The 21,232-nt window shown below is 44.8% G+C and overlaps 1 protein-coding gene across 2 annotated transcripts in view; it reads left to right on the top strand.

Annotated features, from left to right (window-relative positions):
* The first annotated feature begins 740 nt into the window (after positions 1 to 740).
* Positions 741 to 21,232, top strand: part of CCDC15 (coiled-coil domain containing 15) — a 44,433-nt gene continuing 23,941 nt past the window's right edge. The window contains exons 1-6 of one of the 2 annotated variants that reach the window (XM_072156607.1): positions 741 to 1,144; positions 3,202 to 3,351; positions 3,892 to 4,098; positions 8,523 to 8,633; positions 9,029 to 9,142; positions 12,568 to 12,687. In XM_072156607.1, the coding sequence (XP_072012708.1) occupies positions 980 to 1,144; positions 3,202 to 3,351; positions 3,892 to 4,098; positions 8,523 to 8,633; positions 9,029 to 9,142; positions 12,568 to 12,687 (867 nt within the window). In that variant the 5' untranslated portion in view covers positions 741 to 979. The remainder of the gene's footprint in view (positions 1,145 to 3,201; positions 3,352 to 3,891; positions 4,099 to 8,522; positions 8,634 to 9,028; positions 9,143 to 12,567; positions 12,688 to 21,232) is intronic. The other variant, XM_072156608.1, reaches the window with a different exon arrangement.

The following is a 21,232-nucleotide window of genomic DNA, read 5'->3' as shown; positions in this document are numbered from 1 at the left end:
CACAGTATGACACACGCCGGGCTTAGATACAGCTACTCAGCACAGTATGACACACGCCGGCCTTAGATACAGCTACTCAGCACAGTATGACACATGCCGGCCTTAGATACAGCTACTCAGCACAGTATGACACACGCCGGGCTTAGATACAGCTACTCAGCACAGTATGACACACGCCGGGCTTAGATACAGCTACTCAGCACACTATGACACACGCCGGGCTTAGATACAGCTACTCGGCACAGTATGACACATGCCGGGCTTAGATACAGCTACTCAGCACACTATGACACATGCCGGGCTTAGATACAGCTACTCAGCACACTATGACACATGCCGGGCTTAGATACAGCTACTCAGCACACTATGACACACGCCGGGCTTAGATACAGCTACTCAGCACAGTATGACACACGCCGGGCTTAGATACAGCTACTCAGCACAGTATGACACATGCCGGACTTAGATACAGCTACTCAGCACACTATGACACACGCCGGGCTTAGATACAGCTACTCAGCACAGTATGACACACGCCGGGCTTAGATACAGCTACTCAGCACACTATGACACACGCCGGCCTTAGATACAGCTACTCGGCACAGTATGACACATGCCGACCTTAGATACAGCTACTCAGCACACTATGACACATGGCGGTCTTAGATACAGCTGCTCCATAAACATTACTATCGCTGTCTTACATACAGTATTACACGCGCCAGGCTTACAAACAGCAGCCAGTATGATGAATGCTATACTTGCTTATCAAACTGTGCCACAGTCTAGACGTTGATGTCAATCACACATACGGTCATACAAGCTCAGCAGCCAATCAGCATGTGCGGTAAATTCCCACCTCAGAAATGAGCGGGATTATAGCCAATCACAGCCTCTTCAACAAACCGGAAGCCGGGTCTGGTGGTCATGGAGATTCTAGACGCGGCCGTTTAAAAATTGTTACAGAAGGAGAGGGAAGATGGCGCCTCCTGTGAGGAGAAAGGAGGACTCTGCGACCGCTAGCCTAAAACCTTGCAGACTGGTGGTGAACCAGGCCGTGCTCGCCGACAGGAACCCGGGGAAGGTAGCGGCTGTGGGGGCCTGGATAGAGGCGGGGGACCCGGGACATGGAGGTCGCTCATGGGTGAGTAATGTCTGCGCACAGTACAGTGAGAGGCGCCGGGGTCTCATGGCTGACACCCTGAGGTCAATGACAAAATGATGACAATACAGAAGATTCACAGGTTTCCATTTAGGGGAAACCTCCCCATGCTGGGGGGCTATGCCGCAAGGCATGGTGATATATTCTACAGGAGATGGATCTGCTTTTCATTTATAGAGTAATGATAATAGAAGTTTTGAGAGGGTTAGGGGTTATTGTGGTGGAGTTCAAAGGTTAATCATTTTGGGCAAACTAGAATAAACTTTAGTCTCCCAGCCAGATGTAATTTTTCCAGAAATACTTAAATTTTAGTTTATATTGGGAGGGGTTTACATCTTTCCGCACTGCCCTTTACCTGTTCTTCATACAATGATTGATACATCCTCAGAGACCCTATAATATTACCTGTATAATTATAATTTGTAGCTGTGATAGCAGTGCCTACCCCCTGTGCTTGGAGTGTTTCAGACTGTATGCCAGTTTTATCCATAGGCTTCACAAATGATATGATTGCCGCTGATTTTATGCAGTATTTCGTGTAGCCACTAGGTGGCAGGATATATTTATCTGATTTCACTTATAATGTAGAAACTTGTGTTCAAATCCAAGGATGAAAAACTTTAACACTTTCAGGACCTGGCCCTTTTTTTATTTTTTTATTTTTTTTTTATTTTTCACTCCCCATGATCAAAAATCCATAACTTTTTTTTAAATTTTTTCCATGTACAGAGCTGTGTGACGGCTTTTTTTCTGCGTAACAAATTGCACTTCATAGAGATGGTATTTATTATTCCATGTTGTGTACTAGGAAGTGGGAAAAAAATTCCAAATGCAGTGAAATTGGTAAAAAAACGCATTTGTGCCGTCTTCTTGTGGGCTTGGATCTTACGGATTTCACTGTGCGCCCCAGGTCTACTTTATTCTTTGGGTCGGTGCGATTACGGGGATACCAAATTTATATAGGTTTTATAATGTTTTCATACATTTAAATAAATTAAAACCTCCTGTACAAAAATTTTTGGGGGGATTTTGCCATCTTCTGGCGCTAATAACTTTTTTATACTTTGGTGTACAGAGCTGTGGGTAGTGTCGTTTTTTTGCGGATTTTGATGACGTTTACAATGTTTTCAATTTTAGGACTGTTCGACCTTTGGGCGCGATTTTCTATTACGGGATTAAACGCAGTGAAAAACGGTTATCATATTTTGATAGATCGGGCATTTTCGGACGCGGCGATACCTAATGTGTTTATGATTTTTGCTGTTTATTTATGTTTATATCAGTTCTAGGGAAAGGGGGGGTGTTTTGAGTTTTTAGGGTTTTTTATTATAATTTTTTTAACTTTTTTTTTTATTTTTAGAATTTTTCAGACTCCCTAGGGTGACTGTACGATCCTATCATATACTGCCATACTACAGTATGGCAGTATATGTGTATTTTACTACTCATACATTACAATGTGCTGATAGCACATTGTAATGCATGGGTTAACCCAAAGTAGCCTCGGGTCTTCGTGAGACCCGAGGCTACGATGGCGACGGATCGCCGCTCCCCGGTGATGTCACAGTGAGCGGCGATCCCCGAAAAGATGGCGGCGCCCATGCGCCGCCATTCTTTTGAAGCCGCCGGCAGCTTTGCCGGCGGCGATCAGTGGGAAAACAATATGCAGCAAAAACTTATGCAGCAAAAACTTACCGGCTATGTAGAGGGCTCAGCGTGTGACCCTCTGGCAGGATCATATTCTTATTCCCTGGTACAAAAAATGGATTTTAAAATAATGCAAATGAGTCTAACAGGCTCTATAGGTGCAGGCTCATTTGAAAAATTCTTAAAGCCTTTGATTTGTAAAAACCAGGGCCTAAGAAGCTCAAAGAAGAGTGGATCCTGCCAGAGGGGGCACACACCCGTATGTTGGTGTGCTTGGGTTGCAATCCTTCATCCTGGTGGTAGATGTTCTTTAACCACATGCTGTTTTAAAAAAACAATTAGATGGATAGATGGCAATCTCAGCCCTCATGTGGTCATTTTTATCTTTTTAGGTACCTGCCCAACAAATTGAAGAACAGCTGATTCAGCATCAGCGGGAAAAGGAGCAGAAACTGATTCGCTTTCAAGGGGAGGTGAAGCGTAGGGTTAACCAGCATGCTAAACAGTGCAAGAGGCATCAGATCCAGAAATCATATGATGCGGTAATTGTCCTAGCATCTTTTTACATCCCCACATTGGATTTATTCATAGTGATGTATTGTCCCATTATTTTCATTGTCCAATGGCTGCCACAGAATATTGTGCTAGAATTATTTGATGCCATGGACCTTCTATTATTAGATCACAAGGTATGTAATGGGCATATATACCACCAGTATTTCAGTGCCTTCTATACTTCATGATGTATCCATGTCATATAAAGTAAACTGGGGAATGATGAACAATAGCAAATCACAACCCTGATAAATCTGCCATCATTGATATTTTAAAGCACAATGATATTTATTACATGTTACATGTATTTATTTTTTTGTTTGCCTTGTGCTAATTGTTCAAGTTTTCCAAATTTTTACTTGTGATACAATTGTTTATTTATATGTGTATTTATTCTTAAAGCTATTGTGAATTGTATTAGAATAAACACTAACTCTGTCTATAATTTTTTTTAAGGTACCTGTTTAGTTTACCGTATAAATTAAATTTTGTATACAGCTTAAATTTCTGACCTTCTGGTCCTTTAGCTCACTAGGGAGGGAATGATCATAAAGCAATCCTCAGATGCCGCCACACCAAAAAAAAACACCTGCACCTACCGCAATACACAAGTTGCCATTTGCAGCCCTCGCAAACATTGGGTGTCCGTACAGAAGATTAGCGATGACTCTGAGGAGAATCTGGAGGAAACTGATGAAAATGAAAATAAATTGTTCTCGGAGCACGCTAAAGTGGTGAGTGGCTCATTTGTCATCGCTGTGGTCATATGTGCATAGTATAGTAACATGTAGCTCTGTCATATGCTGCCTGATAAAATCCTGGTACAGGATCCACTTCTCAGTACTTTGTGCGGGTTTATGTAGCACAGCAAGGGCTTCCTGTGCTAATTCGCATAGAATGTATGAAATAGAGAAGACATGTTCACCTTATTCATGCTCTGCCAAGCCTGCAATGACATTTTTCAGTTAACATCCAGCCTGTATACTTTCTGCTCTACCAATGATGTCCTGAGAAGTGACCTCTGCAGTGACTTCTTTTATTATTTTTCTAATCTTTAGTGAAGATAGAAAATCTCTTTGCTGGAATGACCCTTTAACTATTCCCTTCGCTTTATGTTGGGCTATAACTGGGCTATATAGCTGCAAGATGCACTTTAACCTCTTTGTGCACCAGGACGTTGTAGTACGTCCCTGCGGGAAGATGCTTCCCGCACGGGGACATGCTATAATGTCCACTTTCGGGATCGGCTCACGAACAGAGTCGGCACCAGAAGCCGTGTCTATCAGCTGTATATTACAGCTGACACCGCTCTGTAACACCCGCGATCGAGCCGGCTCTGATCGCGACTGTTAACCCCTTACCTGCCGCAGTCATGCTTTAAGGGTGTATAGGTCTTCCCCTTATGGATTGGATCCCCCGTGCCACCTACCGGGGGATCCAATCCACTTCTGGGCAGCCCTGAGGTCTGCCAAGTGCCCCAGGGCTGCAAGATGTTACCAGCAGTCAGATCCAAGTCTGACTGTAAACTGTCTGCGCATGTGTCTGTATGCTCAGACAGTTTACACTGTTCTACAATGAATAAGTATTGTAGAGCAGTGTATAAGACTTGAACCAGTGATCAGAGCATCGCTGGTTCAAGTTTGTATAAGTAAAGTTTAAACATTAGAATAAATAAAAAAATAAATACATAAAAATATAAGCCCTTAAAATGTCACTTTCCCATAAAAACACTAAATAAAGTATAAAAAACACAAAAAACCCCAACATATTTGGTATTTCCGCATCCGTAACAATCTGTATAATAAAACAGAATCGTTACTGGACCTGCATGGTAAATGCCGGGGGGAAAAACACAAAAAATGTTCAGAAAAAAGCTAATTTTTAATTTAATCTCTTTCAAAATGTGCTCTAAAAAGTGATAAAAAAAAAATGTTCCGCACTCTAAAATAAGACCTCTAAAAAGAACAACTTTTCTCGCAAAAAATAAGACTCTTACCAAATTCGTCAGATGAAAAATAAAATAGTCATGCATATGAAAAGATGGTGATGCTAAAATGAACAGGATTTTCTCCAAATTAGTTTTTATACCGTAGAATTGAATAAAATACACCCCCCCACACCCACCCATATTTGGTATTGCTGCGTGTGACATAAGTCTATTTTCTGGTGATTGCAGGGGCAATGACACCCAGTCCAGATACGTGTCTGACCAGCATCAAATGTTCTGTACTGGTCACATAAATGTTTATCTCATCACTGAACAGTACTGTAAAACGCAGGATCCGTTGTAAGTGCTGTGCTTCATCACTCAAGATAGTCCTCATTGAGAGGATGCAGACTGTGCACGTGACACTTGTCTGTAGCCATTATCTGCCTGATGGACGTGCCCTGCTCACATGTGACAACAAAAGGTGTTACAAAGTGTCCAGGATGGTCATTTGTGTCTCTTTATATATGGCAGTTTTTTGTACATCTAATTTTTACAGGTCCAAAACAGAACCTGTACTTTAAAGTTTGATAGGAGTGTATGTTAGAAATAATGCTAATATGGTCTTTATGCTGTAAGCTAAATGGAAGACAAAAATTTGTGTGTGGGTTTTTTTTTTCCCCTTCTTTCTTTACACTCATATAAAACAATGCTGTGGTAACTGAGAGAGACTTGTAGTGATATTAATCATTGTGTCACTAAGATCTATTGTTACACAATATAATCAGTCATTGTGTGAAGTGACAATAAGGAAGGAATTGGGATTAATTGTTGATAATAAACTGATGATAATGGCACTAAATGCCAGTCTTCAACATCAAAAACCAACGTGATCTTGTGTTTTGGGAATAGCATAGCTTTTAGAGGGAAGTGTATGATTTCACCACATGTGTGTGTGTGCGCGCGCATGTGTGTATAGTGTATTGTGCAGTGAAGAAAATAATTATGTGATCCTAGGCTAATTGTGTAACTTTGCCCACTGACAGACATGGAGAGTCTTTAAAGGACACCTGTAATCAGGTTTCTGTCACTCGTCCTGTTACTACTAATCTGTTGGAGCAGCTCACAAGGATCCTATCCCAGCCTTCATCTAGTCAATTCATACATTAATCATTATAAAATCATTTACATAATAAGGCTGGTCACATGGTCAGAGGCAGTGATGTCACCCCTGTTTCCTAGAGAAATCCACAGAAGAAAGTTCTTAAATTTAGCCCTCTAGTGATGTTTACACAATAAAGATAATTATTTAACCACCATACAATGTTTACTGTTTCATTGCTGTTTTAGTTACTATAAGTCGGTGATGGTCAGTGTAAGATTTCGGAGTTTGGGCAGGGATTCTCTATGTAGGCACTTCATGATTCCTCTAGTGCTGTGTGCTGTCAATGTGCTTAGATTTTCAGGGTGCAGGTTTATCTGGCAAGGACAAGGCCTCACAAAGTCTGTGTGAAATATTTATGGTGCTAAGCCGCACTACAAGCCAGCAACTCTGGTCCGTGGAAATCCAGCTGCCACCACACTACGTTCAGGGCCTAGTGGAGTCAGCAGTATAATGTAGTCTTATGAACCCCAGATACTTTTTGTAACTTATAATGCTTGAAATTTAGTGACCACAAACTTAAACTGGGTGAGAATTGAAACCTCCTATGTTATAAAGCAGGGGTCAGGAACCTTTTGGGCTGAGAGAGCCATGAACACAACATATTTTAAAATGTAATTCTGTGAGAGCCATACAATATGCACATGCCTTCCAGCAGATAAGTAGCCACGGCACATGTCCCCCAATAGATGGGTAGTCCCAGCACTTCCCCTTTAGTAGACAGATAGCCCGTGTACATGGCCCCAAGTAAATATGTAGCCACAGCACATGCCCCCCAGTAGATAGGTGACCCCAGGACATGCCCCCAGTAGATAGGTGACTCCAGGACATGCCCCCCAGTAAATAGGTAGCCACAGAACATGCTGCCAGTAGATAGGTTGCCCCAGTATGTACCCCAGTAGATTGGTAGCCACATCTCATGGCCCCCAGTAACTAGGTAGCCACCGCACATACCCTCCAGTAGATAGGTAGCCCCAGTACATGCCCTCAGTAGATAGGTAGCCACAGCACATGCCCCCCATTAGATAGGTAGTCAAATCACATTCACCCAGTAGATAGTTAGCCATAGCACATGAACCCCCAGTAGATAGGTAGTCACAGTAAATGCTATCCAGTAGATAGGTAGCCATAGCACAGGCTCCCCAATAGATAGGTAGTAACAGCACATGCCCAAGGTAGATAGGTAGCCCCATTACATGCCCCTAGGCCCCAGTAGATAGGTAGTTCCAGCACATGCCCCCAGTAGATAGGTAGTCAGAGAAAACGGAATACTCACCTATCTGCTCTCCCTTCAGCAGCTTCTCATCATTCCCGTGCTCTTCTCTATGACCCAGGCGCCGCTGCCATCGTTGCTTAAGGAATGGCACCTGGGTCATAGAGAGGAGTGGATGCTGCTCTATATTGTAACACGGGTACTGTCACCTATGCAATGGTGCGGCGATTGCACCTTGGTCACACAAAGGACGCCGGCAGTGGTAACATCCCGGTCTGCATCCAGTGGTCATCGCTGTGTGTGTCTTAGATTTGTCTGAGAGCCAGATGCTGCCATAGAAAGAGCCACATATGGCTCCCGAGCCATAGGTTCCCTACCCCTGTTATAAAGTAACATGGTATTAGAGATAAAGGTGTAGTAAAACGGAACAAGGCCTATAATGCCCAGTGGAAAGACCTGAGAGAAAACTAAAGGAATTGGGGGGAAAAAAAACCCTTTAATGAGTAATCCTATCTTTATTTTACCTTCTCATAAGGTTGTGTTTGTATATAAGATAACGTCTTCCTATTACTCCTCTGCAGTGGATGTTAATGGATTGTGTTTGTTCTGTAAACTCCACATTAATGATCCCTGTGTAGACCTGACCAGTTGTACACACAACAGCGGTGCCTGGGTAGAGCATTAGCTTTTCAAGTGACTTGACAGCTCTACCATTTGTTATACCATTGACTGTACACTATAGGAGCTGGCCATGTATCAACACTGAACACTTATGACATATTGAACACCACAACTTACCACAGATCCACATATGTATTTAATGTAAGTAATTATTCTTATTTTCCATATTTTTTAGCTGAAGAATACAATGCGTCAGGTGCGTGGCAGGCTGGCAGCTCTAAAGACTGTGGAGGCACAAGACTTAACCCTTCCTGGTGGCATTTGGAAGATATCTCCCACCAGAGATGTGAGTCCCTTCATACCATTTAAGAGGGCAAAGTTCTGCTACCGAAGACCAATTTGCTGTTATGCCGACAATATAAATTTGGGGGTCTCGGTTTCAGGAGTATTGGTTTTTATGGTTTCCTGTGAATATACCCAGGGCCTCATATCTGCATATCAAGAAAAGACTGCATGGACTTGGCCCAATATCGATCTATAGTAATTGGAACATCGGATGTGTTGCTCCTGTACATGTGTGTTTGAATAGAGGAGACTCTTGAACTGTCTTTTGCTGCCCATCATGGCACAGCATTACACTGCTGGCTTCTGTATCATCCTCTGTGACTAGACTTTTACTAGCATTGTCGGTGGTAATGTTAGTCATTTCTAAGCTTTACTAGTTTGCTTGTATTTCCTCAGAATCCGGTATCCCGGAGATCTCCAGTATTGCACAGCATGGAAGCTGAGGAAGGTGAGATACCTCTGCAGGGACATCATGACCTCCCTACGGAGCTGCTTGCTCACAAATCTCAGGTACATCTTATGGAGAAAGACGACACTGTGCCATCTGGAAAACATGTCCAAGGTCTTGGTACCTTCTGTTCTTTATTCTGATCATTATTTACCATTAGTACTTGTAAATGAAAACCAAAGAGGGGCTCCAGTGTTCCTATTAGCCCTTATTCGCTCAGACCTTTTCTATCATACACAAACAATGGATGATTAAAACAAAAAAGTCTGAAAAATTGCAAACTACAGATGTAAAAAACTCCACAGTGGCAAATAGTTTTCTGCTTGTCAAAAAAACACATTAAAATACAGTCAAAGGGGGAGATTTATCACTGCTTCCACTCCAGTCTTCTGGCATAGAAGCAGTGAAATAATAGCAAATTCTTACGCCGGTGTGTGATACATCTCCCCAATAATCTTTTTAATCCAAAATGATATGAGGACTGCTGGGCCTCATGGAAGTGGCTTATGATTTAGGGCTTATTCAGACTGGTGTGTCTGGCCACAAAATGCAGATGTGTTATTATTCACTGCAATCTGTATGTCGTCCATCTAAGTCATCATTTTTTTTTTTTTTTTTTTTTTTTTTTGCCCTGCCCAGTTGGTAGCCTAGAAACATTTGACAAAACACAGACTGCATGCTGATGTTGTCTGTGTGCCCTCTCGAAGAAATCAATGGGTCTATATGCCATCCGCAAAAAAAAAGTGTGTGTATGTATAGATAGAGATATATATTATTCTTATTTTTGCTAATTTTATTAAACAAGAAAACTGAAATATCAAATGGTAATAAGTATTTAGACCAGGGGTAGGGAACCTATGGCTCGGGAGCCAGATGTGGCTCTTTTGTTGGCTGCATCTGGCTCTCAGACAGATCTTTAATAAATAGTGATGGCTGCTATGTGTATCTTAGACTGATCACTGGACACAGGCAGAGATGTTACCGCTGCCTACGTCCTTTGTACGACCCAGGTGCCATCGCCGCCATTGTCTAAGCCTTGGTGAAAGAGAAGACCGGGGGATGGATGAGGAGCTGGCTGCAGGGAGCGCTGGGGGGCATGTGCTGTGGCTACCTATCTACTGGGAGGCATGTGCTGGGGCTACCTATACACTGGGAGGCATGTAGTGGGTGTCAGGATTTGGAGTAGTGGACCACCGCGGATGATGATGTAAGGAGACACCTGGGAAAGAAATCTAAGTGGCACCCAGTCTTCACCAGAGCCCCCCGCAAAGAGGGATGGTCTTGCTGCAGTTTGGTACCACCAGGTCGTTCCACAGGCGTGACTTGTCCACGGTGGCAGCCAGGGTCGAGGTACAGGATCACTAGGCAGTCTCATGGTCAGGAACAGGCAGACTGTCAAGTAAGGTGGAAATAATGCAAGGTCGGGGGCGGAGCAAGAGATCAGGGCTAGCAGCGAAGGAGCAGAATCGGGAACAGCTCCGGGGTCCCAATGGGAGGTCAACACTTGGGAAGGAAACACTGTGGAAAGCTTCCTCATAGGAATGAAGAACTAAGATCCGGCGGGGAATGCAGGGAGCCGCCATTCTTTATAGGAACCCAGGTAGTGGGTAGCGCCAATCAGCGGTGTGCTGACCCTTTGAATCTGCAAGTGCAGGTGTGCACGCTGGCCAGGCGGGACGGGAGTAGGAACATGGAGAGGGGCACGGGTGTGCCTGTGATCCAAGACTTAGATCGCAGGGGCACCTGTGACACGGAGACTTCCTATCTACTGGGGGGCATGTGCATATTGTACGGCTCTTACAGAATAACATTTTTAAATAATGTGGCCTTCATGGCTCTCTCAGCCTAAAAGGTTCCTGACCCCTGATTTAGACCCTTTGCTCAGTATTGAGTAGATGCACCTTTTGAGCTAGTACAGCCATGAGTCTTCTTGGGAATGATGCAACAAGTTTTTCACACCTGGATTTAGGGATCCTCTGCCATTCTTCCTTGCAGATCCTCCAGTTCCCTCAGGTTGGATAGTGAACAGTGGTGGAATCCATTTTTAAGTCTCTCCAGAGATACTGAATTGGGTTTAGGTCGGGGCACTGACTGGGCCAGCCATGAATGGTCACATAGTTGTTCCGAAGACACCCGTTTGTTATTTTGGCTGTGTATTTGGGGTCATTGTCTTGTTGAAAGGTGAACTTTAAGCCCAGTCTTAAGTCCAGAGCACACTGGAAGAGGTTCGCCCCCCGTAGCCTGATGCTGCCACCACCAGGTTTCACTGTTGGGTTTGTATTTGACAGGTAATGAGCAGTGTATGTTTTTCTCCACACATACCGCATTTCTTTGCAAACTGTTTGCGGCTTTCATATGTCTTGCACTGAGGAAGGCTACAGTCGGAAGACTCTGCCTTAAAGCCCTGACTGGTGGAGGGGGAGCACTGTGGAGCTCAGCCATGGTGATCTTGGGGTTCTTCTTTGCTTCCCCCATGATTGCTTAGTTTCCCTGGATGTGGTTATCCCAAACTTATTCCATTTAAGAAGTATGGAGGCCACGGTGCTCTTAGAAACCTTGAGTGCTACAGAAATATTTTGCTGTAACCTTGGACGTTGTGCCTTGCCACAATGCTGTCTTTGGGCTCCATGGCTCCAGTTCCTTAGACCTCCTGATTCTCATGTACTCTGACATCCACTCTGAGGTCTTTATACACTCACCGGCCACTTTATTAGGTACACCTGTCCAACTGATCGTTAACACTTAATTTCTAATCAGCCAATCACATGGCGGCAACTCAGTGCATTTAGGCATGTAGACAGAAGGGGTGGTTTAGAAAACCAAAAGAGGGCTGGAACGGCGCTATTCGGACAAGGGTCTTCAAGAGGGTTAAAATAGTAGATGCGTTTCGGGCTAGTCAGCACTTCTTCAAGTACAATTGGATACAATAGGAGGTGATTTTCAGCGGCAGCTTAATCCGCCAAACCATTTTTATTGGTTTGGCGGATTAAGCTGCCGCTGAAAATCTCCTCCTATTTTATCCAATTGTACTTGAAGAAGGGCTGATTAGCCCGAATCGCGTCTACTATGGAATAAAGCATTTTTATTTCCGTACACACTATGTACCACAGCCATTAGTCGCCATACCACACACATTTTTGCAGTGATTTCCTTTTGGGGTGGAAATTACTGCAATGCAGAGACCAAGTCAGTGTCAAAAAGTGCAGTATACAATCTTTTTAAGTTATTTCAACACAAAGTCTGCGATATTTCACAGGCCTGTCCTACCAGGAGAGCTAGTAGCACAGGCCTCTGCATTATAGAGATATATAATGAAAAGGGCCCCTTCTTCCCTGGAAAACAGCAGCTCCAAATTAGATTGAATGCTAATAGTGGAGAAGCAGGGATTCCTTGCATCATTTTTTTTTTTTTATTTTTTTTTAAAGGGACTGGCCATGTTCCTGTACATCCTATATCTATATATCTATAAATGAATTCTTTGTTTCAGGTTTGTAATCACCTCATGAAGGAGCCTTACCCCACTGGGCCAGCGCCAGCCTATAACACTGATTACCGTGCAGCTCTTGTACTTCGCCCGGGTGCTGATGAAGAGGATGAACGAAAACAAGTGGGTGAAAGAATTAATGAGCACTTAATTGTTTGTTTAATTTGTAATAATTTTAGATTACCTCATATTTTGGAGCAGAGGTTGAGCCTTGGCCATGTGTCAGATCCACCAGTCATCTAAGGTCTGTGACTTTGCAAACTTGTGAATATGCCATATTTAAAGGGGTATTCCGGGAATATGAACGTCTGACACAAAAACCCATGATGATATAAATAAATGAATTAGTCACAAAACGGAGCTTAAATAGTTTGATTTTATGATTTACAAATTTTATGGCCTCTGTATAGTATGTAGTTATCTCCAAAATGGCCACCACTGGAAACTACAAGTCCCAAGATCCTTAAGTTCTCATTAACTCCTCCTCCCTCTGATGCTCTGCTCCCAGTGATGAAGTAACAGATGTCCTGCACTGTTACCATAGTAATGATGTGTATCTGCCATCACCACAACACTGGCCATACTGGATGCACTGCAACCAACCGACTACAGCCAAACTAGTGCTGATCACATGACCTGCCCGGGCAGGTGGAGAACATGTGATGTGTACATGTAACCAGCGGCCATCTTCTGTCCTGTGTCTGCTCCTCGCGGAGGAAATCAACAGACTGATTAAAGGGCCAGTAGCATTTTATTTCTTCATTACAGTCTATGTCACCAGCATTTTCTGCTAAGGGGAGCAAAATTTTAAATAACAACTAATTACACATTAGCTTATATTTTGAGTACCCATTTGCATACCTCTCAACTTTTGGACAAGAGAAAGAGGGACAAAGACCCTCCCCCTTTTTCTAAACCACGCCCATTGTCCCACCCACAAGCATAGTATAATATCGACCTTGACGGTCCCCACATAGTACAATGCCCCTTACTTTGACACCCCCCATGGACCAGTTTAATACCCCCTAATGCAAATCTGCAACAAATAAAACCCCTCTTTAATTTCATCCTCCCTTTACATTTCGTTTTCCTCTAACCTCCTCATAATGTAGTTCCTGTCCTCCAGCCTCCTCCTTCAGCATCCTCCACCTGTCCTCCTGCCTGTCTTCCAGCCTCTGCCTCCGCCTCCTGTAGCCTCCAGCCCCCCCTGTCCTGCTCCTGTGCCCCAGCCTCCTCCTGTAGCCTCCAGCCTCTGCCTCCGCCTCCTGTAGCCTCCAGCCCCCCCTGTCCTGCTCCTGTGCCCAAGCCTCCTCCTGTAGCCTCCAGCCCCCCCGTCCTGCTCCTGTAGCCTCCAGCTCCCTTGTCCTCTTCCTGTGCCCCAGCATTTCCTGTCCCCTCAGATTCTTACCTGCAGTCATCCCATCTTCTCCCCTGGAGTCCGACTGACTCGCGGAGGGGGCGTGGCCAGCCAGGGGCAGAGCTACCTCCTCACATGGCTCATGCAGACTTCATGTGAGGAGGTAACAGGGGCTGGTCTCGCCTCCTCCCGGCCCCCAAGCCTCGGCTGCTCTGCAGCTCTAAATTAAGGGGTCTGGAGGATGCGGGGAAAGTGGGCGGGGCCCGGGACATTCTCACAGCCTTCCCTGGCAGCGTGACAGAGCCCAAAAAAACGTGACTTTCACGTTGAAACCGGGATGGTTGGGAGGTTTGCCCATTTGTATATGAATTATGCTGATTCCTGGAATACCCCTTTAACTACAGTTCATAAGGAACCCCATGCTGCATACATACATGCATATATACATACGTGGATAAATGGATGGAGGGAGCAGCTAAATTCTGCTTGCTTGCCTTCAAACCTTCTTATATTTTTTAGTATTTGGGTAATGGTTAGACACTTGTGTTGCAGACATATATATAGATAATATACAGTAGATAAATGCTGCTTTTTAATCAAAATGATTATATGTCAGATTACTGATGTCAGCAAAGGTTGTGTTTTTTTCCCTCAAATGTTGGTTGTGGTGACAGCACTGAACTGTATTCATGATGACAGCAGGGAATAGGGGTCTCCTTACACTGCGCAGCCCTTGATTTGCAGTCTATGCTCGCCCCATCCCGCCATGTTCTTATAGACGGCCTAGGACACTGGTGGCGAACCTATGGCACGGGGACCAGAGGTGGCACTCGGAGCCCTTTCTGTGGGCACTCAGGCCACTCAGGCACTTCACCAAACAGGACCACATCCACCAAATCTTCCTGCAGTCCCAAGCAACTTAAGGGATGCTGCTTTCCGTGCTATTTTAAAGCGACATTTCATTGGCTATTTGAAACTGCAGGAAAAGTTAGAAGGTGTGGACAGAACTGCAGTGTCTTTGGAGGTCCTCCTGCTGGACTCTCCATTCTTCCTGGAGAGAAGCTACAATGATGGTCTGAATTTTCCCTCCTTCTTTTAACTGCATTGGTGGCCTCAAGAGAGCCGATACAATTGAATGATGTTGAAGAATGGGTAGCAATAAGTTACTGCTTGAAATGCCATGTTGGCACTTCATGGTAAATAAGTGGATTTTGGTTGTAGTTTGGGCACTCTGTCTCTGAAAGGTTCGCCATCACTGGCCTAGGATATGTGTTCTCCAAGTGGACTGGTTATCAGATGGGACACGGCTATGTGGATCTGGTTTGGCCTTGACTGCATTATGTCACAACACCTTGTATTCAAAGAAGCTGAAAAATACAATACTGTGTTTGATATTTTGACTTGACAAAACAGATGGGAAACAAATGCAGTTGATGCTGACATGTAAGGTCTTTTGGACATTAAATACATTTGAGACCCCTTCCAGGTGGGAGCCATAGGTGCTCATCCCGCACCTGTTGTGACATGGGGTAACATATAACTGTACCTACTGCCTGTTGGTTCCCAGCGACTGATAGCGGTTTTGCAACAATATTGTGCATTTATCTCTAATGCTGGAAGGCAGGGTTGTAAGCACAATAAAATGTTCTTTTGAGCCAAATATATGGGAGTCTCCGGATAGATGGGAGATTACTCTGTTTTTGGTGCCATCATCTCCATTTTTATTATTGGCTTTAAGCATTTCATAAGTTTTGGCCAATGGGAGCTGCTTACTCATTGCCAGAAATCATGTATTCAGGCGAGCGAAAATGTTTCATCCCATTTGACCCTTTCCTCATTAATCTCTATGGTTGGCAGTTTAATGTGTGCCCCTAATGTTAGTCACCCTGAGTCATAAGGGCCATATAGTTAAGAGAGGTGTGTAATTATCCTGGCAGGGTAATATCCTTATCGCAAATAATACGGGAGACTTCCTGATCTTATCCGGTGACTGTGGCCAGATCATCATTCAGTGAGGAAGAGACAAGCTCATCTCCTGTATTATAGCTGCTAGTAGATTGTAAGATCTTCTGGCAAGGGAGCAAAACTTGAGTTATTGGAGTTTATAAACCCATTCAGCTGGCAGAAAATCAAAAAATCTTCAGATGATGTTTGTACACATTTGTACATCTACAGAGCACCTATAATTCCATGGTTCTGTACATTCAATAAGGGATTTGCATAAAGTACTAATACAAAAACTATAGAGATCTGAAGCAAGTGGGTGGAAGACCCTGCTCGGGAGGGCTCACAATCTATATTTTCAGGTTTTGTGTTTTCAGCTTTTATTTGAAGGTTTTTGGAAAGTTGCGGAGAGTCTTGTACATATTGGTTAAGAGTTCCACTATATTTGAGATGGAGACTTTTAGTCATTGATGCTCCACCAGGGGATTCTGGGAAAATGTTTTCCAAGGTGGGAAATGGAAAACAATGCCTCCTTTTGCTAACTTAAAAGGGAGTTAACACCAACCAAGCCAAACCTGCTCCTTCTGGAATAGATATATTAGTTTGGCTTAATCTCACACCGTGTTATTAGGCTTCTTGCAAACCATGGTTAGTATTAACTGCCTTTCAAGCAAAAGGAGGCATTGTTTTCCATTTCCCAATTGGAAAATGCCTTTGCATATTTGCCATAATCCCCTGGTGGAGCATTAATGACTAAAAGTCCCCCACAAGCCTATATGGTGGCCTTAATTGTCAAACTTTCCATAAGGAGAACTCTTACATCCTGACCCTAGTCAATAGCCTCTAACTCAGCCAAACCAGAACCCTACTGAGGAGACCCAACCAGATCGAAACATTGCAGTCTACAGCTGGGAATCTGTTCCTTCTGGAATATATATACTGGTTTGGCTTACGTCATTAGGCTTCTGGTAAGTCATGCTTGGTTTTAAGGGGACTGCCTTTCAAAGTAGCAAAAGGAGGCATTGTTTTTCATTTCCCACCTTGAAAAACGTATTTGCATATTTCCATGCATGCTCTATCTTTTCTTGTGTTTATGGCTGGGCACAAGGCTATGGAGGGGTGCAGTAGGCTTGACCATGGAAGGGGTGCACATTGCAGCATGCGGCAGTAGGCTTGGCCTTGGAAGGGGTGCACATTGCAGCATGCGGCAGTAGGCTTGGCCTTGCTACAGCCAGGTGAGCAAACTGTGGCAGTGTAAAAGTAGCCTAAGCAGAATTTCTTCATGAAGTATATTAGAAAGATGTTCTCAACACGGTCTGATTATCCCTTCCTGTATGTGAGACTCTCATTGCAAACTCTTCCTTCTGAATTTATGCCGGTAGTGCCAGGGTGGAAGGTGTCATCAGTTATTGACAATGTTGCCAGTTGGGCAATTCCTGATGGGCGGTCCTGTAGGAACATGTTAGCTTTTACTTACAAGTGGAACATGCTACAGTGACGGACAGCACAACCCATAAATGCTTTCCACATCTCGGCTTCATTCAGTATTGGTGAACATCTCCGGAAATAAGTCTTTGGTATTCAATGCGTTCTATTTTCTCAGGTAGCAGGAAGTTTTTATATTTATATTATTGTACCCCTTTGTCCCTTGCCCAGCCTAGTTGATGCCTACCCAGTCAATCCATGGCTTTTGTTCTAGGCAATGCTCTACGCATGTATTTGTAACCTTTACACAGTAAATAGAAGTGTGTACCCTATAATTAGATATAATGATTAGTGTGAAAGTGCAAGCAGTTGTATAATGGCCTCTGGCAGTGTCACTTTAGATACTGAGTGCTATATAATTATTATAAGTGTACTGCTTGGACTGATAACATTGGTGGCTCCCAGGGGGTTGTGAGAAGTGACGGTGTGTGCCAGCAACTAAAGTGTTACCTAGTACAGGATGTTCCATCTATTATTCACAAGGTCATGATCGCTCATTATCCACTAACAGGTAGTATATGTAAATGTTAGACAAAACCTGCCTTAGGCTGGATTCACACGACCGGTGCCCGCCGTACCGTAGCACGGCGGGCACACGGCAGCGCGCGGGGAGAGGAGGAGGGGGAGAGCGCTGCTCACCCCCGCCCCTCTCCATAGGGATATATGGCGCACGGCGCCGTATGCCCTGGAAAAATAGGACATGTCCTATTTTTTCACGGGGCACGGAGCAGTACGGTGCCGCACGTGTGCTGCACCGTACCGCTCCCGTAGGGCGCCGTGCGCCCATTGCCGTCTATGGGGGACGTATATCGGCCGTATATACGTCCCCCTTGCGGTAGTGTGAATGCAGCCTTAGGCTACGTTCACGCAAACGTATGATTTCTCCAGTCCCGTATTTATTCGCTGTGTGTCCATATATATACAGGCCGTTTTTTATCCGTATGTGCACATATGTCACTGTATCCGTACCTGATACAAATGATGACTAAATGATGGCAAAAGCTTGCCCAACCCCTAATTTGGTTTTTCTAAGAGCGAGGTTAGACTCCATAGCTGCTTCTGTCTGTGGATTCTGGCGTTTTTAGCTCTTGCAATGTTGTACAATCTTACTGATGATCTGCTCCTGGACTGGGCCCTTGTCACGCTTCTCCGAAGGTGTTCTGCTATGCTGGCGGAGGAGCCAAAGGAGACTTGGCAGTTTTGGGTTTATCCCACTGTCTTGAGCAGTCTAGGTCACTTTAGGAGCTTGTACGCTGACCTGCGGCAGCATCCAGACAAGTTTCACAACTACGTTAGGATGACTGTCACCTCGTAGGACCTGCGATTGGGGCTCTTGTTACAGGATACCAACATGAGGCGGTCCGTCACACCAGAGGAACGGCTCATCGTGACACTGCGGTAAGCTTTTTTTCTAGGATATACATATCATAATTTCAAGTTGTACTGTCTCTTTAAATATTTATTTTTTTCCATTATCTTTTTTTAGTTTTCTTGCCGCTGGGAACTTGTTTGCTTCACTGCATTTTGAGTTCCTGCTGGGTGTTTCCATTATTTTGATGATTGTGAGCGCAACCTGCAAAGTGATATGGGAGCGACTGAGAGCTGCGATAATGCCTTAGCCCACTGCTGAAGACTGGATCCGGATATCTGATGGTTTCAGGGAATCGGCACAGTTTCTAAATTGTATCAGGGCACTGGATGGGAAACATGTTCGTGTGACGAAGTCGGCTCACTCAGGGTCCCAATTCTTCAATTATAAGCAATATTTTTCTGTGGTCTTGTTGACTTAGGCTGCCAGTGACTACAAGTTTATAATTGTGGTGATTGGGGCCTATGGAAGTTCTGCGGATGCAGCGGTCTTCAGGGCTTCCAGAACCAGCTTCGCCCCAACCAGCTCGCCCTTCCAGAGCCAAGATGTCTACCTGGATCTACTGGACCTCCTGCACCATTTGTGATCTTGTGATCATCGCTGATGAATGCTTTGGACCATTCCCTCAGTGTGGTTTGGATGAACAAAGGCACATTTTCAATTACCGGCTCACCCGAGTGAGGCGGTATGTGGAGTATGCTTTTGGGATTCTTCGCAGCAAGTGGCTAGTTCTACACGGCTCAATTCAGATGGACCCGGACAATGTTAAGAAGCTAGTGCAAGCCTGCGTTATTCTTCACAATTTTGTTCGGATCCACGATGGCGCTTCAGATAGTGAACTGGAGGGACAACATCCAACAGCGTCTATCCCCCTGGACAACACTCTCCAAGGACGACTTGGAGCAGCTGGACCGTTCGTGAGCAGTTTGCCTCCTATTTCCACCACGTCCCCCATGACGGCCACCTGGAGGATGCCCTTTGACCTCTGTGGGAACAGGAAGGAGAGAGGTTAAAAGTCCCCTCCCAGCATCCTCCCACCTGTGTTCTTTCTGTTCCCACAGGGTGGGGATTGAGAGAAGGTCTCTCCTTGCATCATCCAGGTGTAAGGTGGGAGGGCAACACTCACCGTCGCACGGTCCTCGACCAAGCCACGCAGGTCGGGTCCACAGGTGGCTCTGGCCCTCCCTGAACATCCCCGTCCGGCCTGGGAAAACACTGCTCGTGCCGCTGGCATTGGCGCCTAAGGGAGAGCGGTGGAGCTCCGTGCGCCTTAAATCATTCCCGGTGTGTCGCTCGGAGGCAGATGACGACTTCCGTCGCGAACCGGAAGTGACGCTCCGATGCTGGGTCTCGGAGCATGAACGCCGGCTGCAGCCTCAACAGGGGGATGGGCTCCCCTAGAAGGTATTTAAGCTCATTTTATTGCGGGTATACGTTGATCTGAGGTCTAAGTTCAAAGTTTGTTCTGGACACTCGTGCAGCCATGTGTTTTTGTCTCCCTGCCGTCACAGCCATGTCTGAAGAGGCAGATGCAGGCTCTCTCCACCCGCTGGTACCTGTAAGTGCGCTGGAGGAGTCCTCCACATGGTATATATGTGTGTATATATATGTGTTTATTACGGTCTCCTGCAAAGAATTTCTCCTCCTTCCCTTCCAGGAGGAATCTGGTGGAAAGGGGAAAGGCAAGGAGGAGAAGGGGGCAAAGTGGCAAGATCCTGCTCTGAACATCAGATGATGTTGATTTGAAGATGTAATATGTGCATTATCATTCTTCAGGGTCCCTTCCCTAAAAGAGCCTGTGTGGATCTAGATTTAGCCACTCCTGCGTCAGATTCATATGTCTCAGAATCTCCATCCTGTTCCTATAAGGATTCTGATTTACGAGACTCAGAAGCCAGGTATTTGAACCCTAATGAGGAAATGGAAAGACTGCTCAAAGCAGAAAGGGATACGCTAAATATCGAGGACATAATCCCTCCTAGATCAGTCGAAGAGGACCTCCTCTGATTACTGCAGAATGGCAGGAACCTGAAAAGAAGATGACAGCCTCCAAAAATTTCAGGAAGCGACTTCTGTTCGAGCCTAATGATTCAAAAGTTTGGGATGCTTGTCCTAAGGTGGACCTACAAGTCTCCAAGGTGTCTAAAAAGATGGATTTACCGTTTGAAGATGCAGGCCAGCTTCGGGATCCTATGGATCGGAAATCTGAAGCACTACTCAAGGAAGCATGGGATACATCTATGCTAAACCTTAAGACTAACCTGACGGCTACCTCTGTAGTCAGGACACTACTCTTCTGGCTGTAGGAGCTGGAAAATCACATTAAGGATCATACTCACTCCTAGAGAAATTATCCTAGAAAATATTCCTCTCCTTAAACTGGTGGCAGCCTTTCTAGCTGATGCCTCAGCAGAGTCCATCAGATTTTCAGCTAAAGAAGGGGCCCTATCCAATGCATCCAGGAGAGTGCTTTGGCTAAAGCAATGGGGAGGAGACATCCATTCCAAAACAAA

The sequence above is a fragment of the Engystomops pustulosus genome, chromosome 6, assembly GCF_040894005.1.
Source record: "Engystomops pustulosus chromosome 6, aEngPut4.maternal, whole genome shotgun sequence".
In the NCBI taxonomy this organism is placed as follows: domain Eukaryota; kingdom Metazoa; phylum Chordata; class Amphibia; order Anura; family Leptodactylidae; genus Engystomops; species Engystomops pustulosus.
This window is presented reverse-complemented; position numbering and strand designations above follow the sequence as displayed.